The sequence below is a fragment of the Mesoplodon mirus genome, assembly GCF_964341445.2.
Source record: "Mesoplodon mirus genome assembly, chromosome: 3".
Lineage (NCBI taxonomy): Eukaryota > Metazoa > Chordata > Mammalia > Artiodactyla > Ziphiidae > Mesoplodon > Mesoplodon mirus.
The window spans coordinates 79869316-79881265 of NC_138978.1; the positions used below are offsets into that span (position 1 = coordinate 79869316).

Sequence of the window (11950 nt, forward strand, 5' to 3'; positions counted from 1 at the left end):
GCACATCACACCATATTTCACATATATTATAAAATGTATATAATAGTCATTCTTTGCCTCAAAACATGCAAAATTTGAAATGAGACTGGTCAATTTGTCCCCTGCATTATTAAGAATTTCTACATTCTAACCCCTCCTTTGTAAATCTACACACACCTCCACTGCAAGTTCATGAAAGCCACTGATAACCTGTCATTTTTTCCCTCTTGGACTGGACTCAATTTCTCAAAATGGTGTGTCAAGAAGCCATTACCAATAAAGCTGTCAAAGATGAAATACGGTTGCTATCCTGGGATAAATTCTCTTTATCCTTTCTTACAGGTGTCTAGATTCAAAACTCTCAGTTGGTCCAAGCCACAAATAGAACACAATCTCAATAAGTCATGTATTCTCTTACACCAATATGCTTAGTTTTGTGCTTGTGACTATGAGAGGTAAAATCAAAATTATATAACAAGATCTCTAACTTTGACCTGCTTAGAACTTTCCATATCTTTTCTTTATAAGCATACTGAGGGTTCCCTAATTTGGAGTCATTAACTTTTTAAAGAATGTTGAGGTAAACTCAATGCATCTAGCTGCATATACAACAGACTTTATACACTGAAGGCCTGTCAGAGGACACGCTGGTCAAATAAAACAAAATATTTAATGCCACATTCTGCCATTATATTTTTGGTGTCTAGTTCACCTGAGTTCCCCAGACTGAGATGTCACAGTCATTTAACCCAAGTAGGATTTTCCACACCCCTGCTCCCACACAAACTTCATCTGAACAAACATTCCCTACAGCAGGTGGACAAAAAATAAAAAGTCATGTTTAAGTTCCCCTAGCAGTTGTTGACTGCAGATCCTATGATTTTAAAAAAGAAGCTATCTCCTCTTTTCTGCACACTTTATTTTCTATGTCCATTTGATCTAGAAACACCTGTAATAATGCTCTGATTATATTTGTAGGTAATTAGAAACGCTTACCCCCAACTAGATGGATCTGAAATAGTGCTGCTGACTGATGGGGAGGATAGCTCTTCAAACACTTGTATTGATGAAGTGAAACAAAGTGGGGCCATAATTCATTTTATTGCTCTGGGACTAAATGCCGATCAAGCAGTCATAGAGATGAGCAATGTAACAGGTAAAATATGACATACATTCTAGTCCTTTAATAACAATGCATAAAGGTAGAGGCTGACAATTCGCCAACTTCTTTTAAGCTCCTACTATGCAGGTGCTGTGCTAGGAGCCTGGGACCAGAGTTAAACCAGACCTGATCTCAAGGTGTTCACAGTCATGCTGGCTGGAGGGACAAATAAAACTAGTAATCAGATAGCATAATCGGATAACATTCTTCCATAATAGGAGACATACATAGGAGTCAAGCACTATGTGAGCAGAGGGAGCCATTGATTCTCCCAGGGTTGAACAGAGTCAGGGAAAGAAGGCATGAGAGACAAGGTGACATTGGAGCTGGACATTTATCAAGTTGTTTGCTTTCTCTGGAAGAAAAAGTGATGAGAGGGAAAAAAAATCATGTTGGGATGACAGTGCAAGCCACATTGAGGGACAGTGGGAAATACATGAGAGCAGAGTCTAGACTGGAGGTTAAGGAATGGCTCAGGCTGTATAAATATAATAACAAGGTTTCTGATTAAATATACAATAGCTATTATCTTAGATACAGAGACATGTAATGAAAATGGACTACATGTTTTCAGTGTCTTCTTAAACATAGTAGAGAAAACAATTTATAACATTATGAATATCAATTATTGCATTGAATTGACCTCTAATGTTACCAAACATATACTTGCTCTTTAATGCTTAATTGTACAAACTCCCATCATTTCAAAGGACTTTTAAGGCCATTGTAAAATATTTCTGTCCCAAGTATTCCCCCCAAAGTAGTGCCTTTTTTGGACTTGTCTCTATTGTTTACCTTTTTTTTACCTCCTCATTGCCAACTATTGTCAGAATATCTCAATATGAAAGCTCTTTAACTTTTCTAATTTTCTGATTCTGATCCACTCTGGCTGGAAAACTTGAAAGCTTACATTGTTAGAACTGTATCTTAAATGATAATTAAAGTGAATAATTCTCCTAAAAGGTTATGTGAACTCTGTGAGCTTTAGTACATGAAATTGTAACATTTTTCATATTCTTTGATTATTTCATGCATTCAAGCCAGGAAGATTTCTATAAGTGGGGTTTAAAGGTAGCTTACCTCCCAGTTATGACATTTTTAAGTTAACATTTCAGAGTTAAGCATTACACCTATCTGATTTTGGTCTATTTTAACAATACAAACTGAAACTATGGCTTTGTTTACCCGATATCTAATTAATCACTAAAATGTGAAAATATTTATTTTCTGGAAAGCAGCTGAGTTAATGTATTTACACCTTAGGAGGAAAACATTTTTATGCTTCAGATGAAGCCCAGAACAATGGCCTCATTGATGCTTTCACGGCCCTTGCATCAGGAAACACCGATGCCTCCCAGCAGTCTCTTCAGGTCAGAGTTCCCAGTCCTTGGGTTTTTATGTCTGCATTTAGCCATAACCAAGAAAAATAATTTGGTTGTTATAAGTTTTGAGTTCTATATCTTTCTCAAATAAAATTTTAATTAAAAAATCAATCTGCAATGGAAATTATCCTTTAGATATGACCAAATTAAGTATTGAAGTATTGAAATAGCCAGTGTATTTTTTTCCTTTTCTCATGGGGTTTGGTTAAGGCATAACATCAAAACCTAATGCTGTTAAATTTTCCACCAAAAATAGACTTTGTCTAATAGTATAACATCCATTTTTCTATGAATGCATTAAAAAACCTCATGCTTCCAAGATTTACCCAACCTTCACTGCTATGAAATATATTTAATTTAGATAAATGAACTCTAGAATGTGGTTTGGAAATGGAAGGATTATATCTTGGAAATAAATTTATCAGGAGAAAGAGAATGAATAATCAGAGCATATCTACAAGTCTAGGGCTTCTCTTACCTCTTAAAGCACTTTTTCACTGTCTTTTTATGTTATTCACCTCTCTTCTCTTTGTTTGCCTCAACTCCGTTTCTCTTCTGTGTTTCAATAACACCACAATTTTCTGTTACTTACATTTAAAAACTTGGAGTAAACTGATTCTTCTTTGTTCATGCCCCATGAAAAATGTTAACAGAGCCTGTTTCCTTCAAAATATAATTTACAAAATTCTGTTTCTCTCCACATCCATTCCCACTAAGTCTACATCATGTCACTTTATGCCAAGTCATCCATCTACCATCTTCCAATTCAGCTCATTGCCTACTTTAAAACTTGACATATTCATCTAAACCTATTTTCCTCTACTCTCCAACAATGAGGAGGACAGAAGTATAGGATGTAAGGTTAGGATAATATTGCAGATTGGTTTGGAGATCTGGTTTGCAGTTCAGCCTGAACCCAAATTAAAAACAGGTCTGATGTCTAGCTTGGCAGTGTACAAAGAATAAACTGAAGGAGAATAAAGCTCATTTCTGAGGGTTTCAGTTTTGTTGACAGAGAATGATGACACAATTGTCTAAAATTGACAAATAAGGTGAGAGAACTAATTTTGAGGATATCATTTTATGCTTGTTCTGTGTGGATGATGGTATATCAGAGTGGAATATACCAAAAGAACTTTAAAATATAAGAGCAGAAATTGGGAAATCAGCTGCAAATGAGACATTTGAGTGCAGGAGGTGCTCAAAGTTTTGGGGATGGACTTTTTATACAGTATGAAAGGGGGAGGAGTAAAGTTTTGTTCCCCTCACTTGAAATGCCTATAGGTTCTTAAATAGAGAAATAACAAAAAGAAAACAAATTTTTGAAAGGTTAATCTGGATTGACATACATGATGGGTAAATCTTGGGAGAAAATAGTGACAAGGTAGAGGTATGCTATCTGAGTGGATGGAAACTTGGATTTGGATGGTGGAGCTGGAATACAGAGAAAAGGTTGCATCACTCTCTTTAGTTATTTTGCCATAATACTACTATGTAGGCAAGGCCTTATAACTTTCCTAGACTTTCCTGATGGGGAGGCTTAAAAAGTTATTTACATTCAAATTTAACTCAATAATATTTTGTCCACTCAAAGACATGTCCATTTAACATAGGACTAAGATATTTGTCATGGCCATCGTGTTTCAATGGTAGAATTCATATCCTTCTATCAGCGTTGGTGTGAAGGTATCTGTGGTTTAGGACTGTGATGGAGTAGAAGTGAGCTTTCCCATCATTCCTGAAATGACACATCTGAAGGAAGTACCTTCTTGGTCGGTGGATAAAGTTGGCTCTCCTTGACTGAGAGTTGTCCACAAAGACTTGAAAAACTTTCCTTTAAGCCCCTCTTAGAGAAAGGTCCTTTCACTTCTTCTCTCCTCAGGATTTCATCCTTCATAGACATCAGTTTGCCCTCTTTCCACTCTTGTTGGGCATGATTACTGTCCAATGTTAATACTCTATAGTGTGTGAAAAATTATTTTAAGATTTCACATCAGAAAAATATCCGTTTGTCTCATTATTTGCTAGTTCTGATTTTCTCTCTTGAACTCCACCAATTATTGTGTCTCCTCTACTCAAACACTCTAGCCACCAGCATTATTTTATTTTACGTTATCAAGAAAATGGTAAACTGAGGGTAACACACACACACACACACACACACACAGCTAATCTTCTCAGAGGTAGGTGTACCCTTTAATGCTAAATCCTAGGGTGGGTGTTTGCCAAGACAACTGGGAAAATAATAACAGGGCCATATCTCCAACTGTAAGCCCCATTCTCCTGCTCTAATGCTTTTATTATACCCTGTGCTGTCCTCAGTCCCTATATTTCCACACTTTCTGACTGACAACAGTCACATCCCAATCAGCTTTCAGAGAGATCACAAGCCTAAGGTGGTATGCCATATTTAAGTTTGTTCTCAGGGCAGAAATTTTAAAATATGTAAAAAAGAAAAAAACATAAAATTACTCTCTTCTCCAGTCATTAATTTTTTGATATATTTAAACAGCTTGAAAGTAAGGGATTAAAACTCAACAGTAATGGCTGGATGAACGGCACTGTAATAATTGATAGCACTGTGGGAAAGGACACATTCTTTCTCATCACATGGAACCAACAGCTTCCCGTTATTTCTCTCTTGGATCCCACTGGAAAATCAGTGGGAAATTTCACAGTGGATTCAGCTTCCAAAATGGCCTATCTCAGTATTCCAGGAACTACAAAGGTAAACAATTAACTTTTGGACTTCCTCGCAAATTTATTTTAAGCTGAAAATACATTGTTTAATATCATAAATATGGGTGCCAATACTTGTATAATTTCAAAATTAAGATAAAATAGAATGTGCTTTCTATGCCTACCTGTATGGTCCTGAAATTTTGGTGATAGGAAAAAGAAAGAACTTACGCATTAGGAGGAAGGAAGAGAAGGGAAAAAATTAGGTAGGCTAAGAATAACTTTGAGGAGGCAATGTAGTAAGAGTCTGTGCAGCTTGCTGTGTAGATAACTACAGAGCCATTTCTTAGTACTGCCAGATCATAGAATCCGTGGACTTTGAGATCAAAGGATAAGGTCAAGGCAAACTTTCCAAAGCTTATTTTTACTGAGATTTCATAAATTTTGGACACCAGGCATTACAATAGTCGGGATGTCCTATCCAAACTGTCTCAACTCTCATCATTTTACCCTCAAAACTCTCAAAACCCTGTTCATTCTGCAACACACTTATACAATTTATTTAAGAGTTAGATAATGGAAACAGAAAATAACATGCTCTTGGACACTTACTCCATTTCCATTGAATTTTTAGGTGGGTGTTTGGACTTACAGTCTTCAAGCAAAAGCAAACCCAGAGACACTAACTATAACAGTACATTCTCGAGCAGCAAATTCTTCTGTGTCTCCAATCACGTTGAATGCTAAAATGAATAAAGACACAAACAGCTTCCCCAGCCCAATGATTGTTTATGCAGAAATTCTACAAGGGTATATACCCATTCTTGGAGCCAATGTGACTGCTTTCATTGAATCGAGTACTGGGAAAACAGAAGCTTTGGAACTTTTGGATAATGGTGCAGGTAATTCACAGGTTTCTCTGAACACGCCTATATTTTCATAACTCAGGATATGTTATGTCCCTGCGGCAGTGTGGGGCAGAGGGATAGGCAGCAGAAGAATTGATGCAGATTTTGGATGAACAGCTAGACCAGCATGAAATTCTATCCAGGTAACATCTACAAAGTGATTTGCAAGTGTCTTACACATGGTAAACACTCAATGAATTTTATTTACTGTCATTATTGTTTGTCATCTAGACAACCAATGTTCACCAACAGATAGGAAAGTCTCATTGGAGAGATTGAGGACTGAATCAAGAATTCTTAATAAGTGTTTCTTAGGGGCATATAATCAAGAAAGGCTGGTGAGAGACAGTGAAACTCAAGCAGTAGTATGAAATTAAGTAGAATTTGGGCCCTTGGCAGGGAGAGGGTGACAAGCAAGAGTAATTCCCAACAGCTAGATAAAAGTTCACATATACTCTTGGGAACTGAGGCACAAGGGAAGGCAGATCTGCCATAATAGAGGAGGGAACATCACTGGAGCATCATCAGATACCAGATCTGACTGGGAGAAAACAAAATAGAGTGTTGGTCATGCTCTATCTCCTTGGTCTATGTGGGTGAGTGGTACTTAAAGACCTTTTTCCCAGACTCTGAATTATTCTGGGAACTGAAACTTCTTTTGACAGGTCATTTAGTAAAGAAATTACTGCATCAGTAAACTTCTAAATTGTCAGAATTTTCTATCAACTTCTTTTCAGTGTAATTAAATCAGTCAATTTGTAATCCTACCATCAACTAGAGTTGGCCATGTGAAAAATCTAGAAGGCAAAGTTGTTCCTTGGTTCACCTCAGTGTCTTCATCTAATATGACAATATTTTCCTAAACTGTCTGGTGACTCTTTCCTTTTCCCCAACCCCTTCCATGCTACATTAAAACTCGTGTACCTTGTTTCATTTCTCAGATGAAACCCAATGACTACTTAACTAATTTGGGACACCTTTACCTAAGAAGGTATTGGTGATTAACAATGACTTAGAGCAGGGGTTCTCAAACTTCAGCATGAAAGGGAATCACCTGAAGGGATTGTTAAAACAGAATATGAATGTTGGAGCCTTCCCTAGGAGTATTTGCACTCCTAATATGATCCAGAGAAATGCAGATGCTGTTGATCCAAGGACCTCATTTTAAGAACCTCTCTCCTAGAGTCATAACCTCCCTGAGAAATGTGTTTGTAATTTAACAAATAACTCTAGTACCGGTGATATGAAGAAATATCCTAATGATACAGTATTCCTGAGCTCCCCCAAATGTTTATTCTAATAATAGATGGGTTTTCCACTGTTAGACCAGAAAGTTAATGGATCATAGTGTAAGAGGTAAGGATTAAAAATAAAAAGGAGAGCCTAGAGATAAACCCACGCACATATGGTCACCTTATCTTTGACAAAGGAGGCAAGAATATACAATGGAGAAAGGACAGCCTCTTCAATAAGTGGTGCTAGGAAAACTGGACAGCTACATGATAAAGAATGAAATTAGAATACTTCCTAACACCATATACAAAAATAAACTCAAAATGGATTAAAGACCTAAGTGTAAGGTCAGACACTATAAAATTCTTAGAGGAAAGATGCTGGTTGGAAGACCTAAATAGACATTTCTCCAAAGAAGATATACAGATTGCCAACAAACACATGAAAGTATACTCAACATCACTAACCGTTAGAGAAATGCAAATCAAAACCACAATGAGGTATCACCTCACACTGGTCAGAATGGCCATCAAAAAATCTACAAACAGGGCTTCCCTGGTGGCGCAGTGGTTGAGAGTCCACCTGCCGATGCGGGGGACGTGGGTTCGTGCCCCGGTCCAGGAGGATCCCACGTGCCATGGGGCGGCTGGGCTCGTGGGCCGTGGCCGCTGGGCCCGCACGTCCGGAGCCTGTGCTCCGCAACGGGAGAGGCCACAGCAGTGAGAGGCCCGCGTACCACAAAAAAAAAAAAAAAAAAAAAAATCCTACAAACAATAAATGCTGGAGAGAATGTGGAGAAAAAAGAACCCTCTTGCACTGTTGGTGGGAATGTAAATTGATACAACCACTATGGAGAACAGTATGGGGGTTCCTTAAAAAACTAAAAATAGAACTACCACATGACCCAGCAATCCCACTACTGGGCATATACCCTGAGAAAACCATAATTCAAAAAGAGTCATGCACCAAAAGTTCATTGCAGCACTATTTACAATAGCCAGGACATGGAAGCAACCTAAGTGTCCATCAACAGATGAATGGATAAAGAAGATGTGGCACATATATACAATGGAATATTACTCAGCCATAAAAAGAAACGAAATTGAGTTATTTGTAGTGAGGCGGATGGACCTAGAGTCTGTCATACAGAGTGAAGTAAGTCAGAAAGAGAAAAACAAATACCGTATGCTAACACACATATATGGAATCTAAAGGGAAAAAAATGGTTCTGAAAAACCTAGGGGCAGGAGAGGAATAAAGATGCAGATGTAGAGAATGGACTTGAGGGCACAGGCAGGGGGAAGGGTAAGCTGGGATGAAGTGAGAGAGTAGCATGGACATATATACACTACCAAATGTAAAATAGATAGCTAGTGGGAAGCAGTCGCATAGCACAGGGCGATCAACTCGGTGCTTTGTGACCACCTAGAGGGGTGGGATAGGGAGGGTGGGAGGGAGGCACAAGAGGGAAGGGATATGGGGTATACATATGCATATAGCGGATTCACTTTTTTATATAGCGGAAACTAACACAACATTGTAAAGCAATTATACTCCAATAAAGATGTAAAAAAAATCTTTTAAAATTAATAAATTAGCTAAGGAAATCTTGACATAAAAAAATAAAATAAAAATAAAAAGGAGTGTTTGAAGATAAGTCAAAATAGGTAATTTGTAGGTGACTGGAGTGATAATTAAATCTTATGCAAAGACAATTTTTCTTTAGTGGGGATCCTTGTGTGTATACACACACACACACACACACACACACAAAGTAACACAAGGATATCAATTCAACATGATACTAGTTGGCAGAGCAAAATGAAAATATTCCCCAAGGGGTCAATCACAGAATAGGGAGTCCAATCAAGGCAATATGCTTATAAAGGCCATATGCTTGGTTTAGAAAATGCATAAATTTCTCTTTTTCTTTACAATAGTAATTTATTCCTTCACTTCTATAATAAGGTGCTGATTCTTTTAAGAATGATGGAGTCTTCTCCAGATATTTTACAACTTATAAAGAAAATGGCAGATATAGCTTGAAAGTACGGGCTCATGGAGGAGAAAATGCTGTCGTGAGAAACTTACGGCATCCACTGAATAGAGCTGCATATATACCAGGCTGGGTAGTGGATGGTGAGTACCTCATAATATTATTCAAGCCATCACTGAAACCCAGTGACGGCTTGAATAATTGTGAGTGGATATGATTAAGGCTGCAAATATTTTACAACTTCAGAGTATAGCTTTTCCCATTTCTGGAATGAAGCTCTCAGTCATACCACAGTGTGCCTCCAAATTAACGTAACGTTTGGTACAGTGTCTGGCATCTTGATAAATGTCACCCATTATTATATTAGTTTGGAGCATCTTACCTATATCAACAAAAATACGCCATATTTTCAGTTCAGGATGAAGCAAACAGGCTAATAGGTTATGTACCTAAGTACAAACTAGTGGTAGAATTTATCCTTCCGATTACATATGCTGTTAAAAGATATGTGAGTAAACATTTATTTGGAAAGTTTTTACTGAGTCAAAAGGAAAAATGTGTAGAGGAAGGTGATGATAAGGATTAAAAATGCATTTTTGTTAGCTTTCCTTTGTTTTGTCGCTTGTGACTTTTAGAGGCTTTCTGTTGGCAATTGGAATATAACCCGAAGTATTATTCCCTAACACTTGTAACAGGGAGGAAGTAAGGAACCTGGCACAAGTGGTTGGGAGGGAACCAGTAGTAATTTCCCCAGGTTTATTCCCATCTTGAAGATAATTTGAGAAATAAAGCATTTCCTTTTTTTTTAAGGCATATGTTGAATTATATAACAATATTCCCATTCAGTGCAGACTTAATGCCAAAGCCATTTATTTATCCAGTTCTACCCTACAATAGTCTGGTCAGTATACTAATAAAAGAATTCTTCCACAAATTGCATGCTTATGACTTTGTCACCAAAATTAGTAAAATGTAACTGTGTATATGGGAAAAAAATGGAAAGATGTGGGATAGGAAATACAATTTGTTGAGTTCTGAAAATATTAGTGCAGATTTGCCCATTAAATACCAGGAATTTTTAATGCAGGGAACATTAAAGGGAATCCACCAAGACCTGAAAGTGATGAGAACACTCGGACAAACTTGGAGAGTTTCACCAGAACAGCATCTGGAGGTGCATTTGTGGTTACAAATGTTCCAAATCTTCCCTCCTTGACTGACGTCTTCCCACCAAGTCAAATCACAGACCTTGAGGCCACATCAGATGAGGATGAGATCAGTCTAACATGGACAGCACCAGGAGATGATTTTGATGTTGGAAAAGGTAAGGACGAAGTGTCATGCAGTGTTGATTAAGTTAAAGTTGCTAGTTGCAAAAGCAAGGGTGTAAGGTTGTGTGAGAGGAAAACAATTTATAATTAATAGCTCAGCAAAGTATTAATTTTATAATCTCATGTTTTGAATCATCAAATGTGACACATTTTAACCTGCTATCACTTTTCATAAAGAAGGTAGCATTTGGAAGAGTTTAAAAATCAGAATTCAGCTTTTATGGAAAAATAAATAAGGCTCTGGATCTGAGTATAAGCTTGGCATGACTAAATGACATCTTTGAGGAGAATTAATAAAAAGAAATTTAATATGGTATGCTCTAGTTTCTAAACTATATGTAACTTTTTTTTTTCTTAGTTCGAAAGTATATCATAAGAATAAGCGGAAGTATCCTGGATCTAAGGGATAATTTTGATAATGCTCTGCACGTAAACACTACTGATCTGTTACCAAGTGAGGCCAACTCCAAGGAAACCTTTACATTCAAACCAGGAAATATCTCAGAAGAAAATGCAACCCACATATTCATTGCCATTCAAAGTGTGGATAAAAGCAATTTGACATCAAAGGTATCTAACATTGCACAAGCAGCTTTGTTTGTTCCTCAAGATTACATACCTGATGAAATTCATCCAGATCCTAATCCTGATAAAAATCCCAAGTCCGGACTCAGCATTGCTATTTTGGTGGTGTTAGTGGTTGGCGCTGTGATAATTGTCAGTCTGATTATATGTATCACCATTTGTGTCTTAAGCAGGAAAAGAAACTCTAGCAGACCTAGAACAGGGTTTTAAAAAACATCAATGACAAAAGTAAAGGATGTTTCTCAATTTTTAAATTTATCATGTGTGATCATGAACTCATACAAATAATTTTAAGAGTTTTAGAAGGGATAGTTTGACTACATATAAACATGAAGAGGTGTCTGAAAAATTGTGAATCAGTATTAAATTAAATAATTTTATTTATTCATTGTTTTATCACAAAAGGTGATAAAGATCCTTTTTCATATTCATACCTGGTTGTATATTATCTGAGACAAAAAAGTTCTCTATAAAAATTCAAATTTCATCAAGAAGTTAAAACTGTCTATTGGAGTGGTCAAAATGCAAGTGTAAGAGGCAAATAAACAACATTTGAGAAAAATGAATTTGCTCTCAGTATTTTTCGGTATAAATTGATTTTATTGTATTCACTGAAGGTCTTCAATTATATACTACTATATACAATATAAATAAGGACATGTTTACTGCACTTCATTGATACGGAAGATATTATT

At 36.8% G+C, this 11950-nt stretch overlaps 1 protein-coding gene across 1 annotated transcript in view; it reads left to right on the top strand.

Moving 5' to 3' along the window:
* LOC309799472 (calcium-activated chloride channel regulator 4-like) overlaps positions 1–11465 on the top strand; it is a gene marked incomplete at its 3' end in the record, with an annotated part of 29241 nt that extends 17776 nt beyond the window's left edge. Inside the window, exons 8-14 of the mRNA XM_082612675.1 lie at positions 958–1135; positions 2405–2511; positions 5036–5251; positions 5837–6104; positions 9312–9482; positions 10427–10663; positions 11029–11465. Of these exons, the coding sequence (XP_082468801.1) occupies positions 958–1135; positions 2405–2511; positions 5036–5251; positions 5837–6104; positions 9312–9482; positions 10427–10663; positions 11029–11465 (1614 nt within the window). The remainder of the gene's footprint in view (positions 1–957; positions 1136–2404; positions 2512–5035; positions 5252–5836; positions 6105–9311; positions 9483–10426; positions 10664–11028) is intronic.
* Positions 11466–11950: the final 485 nt, after the last annotated feature.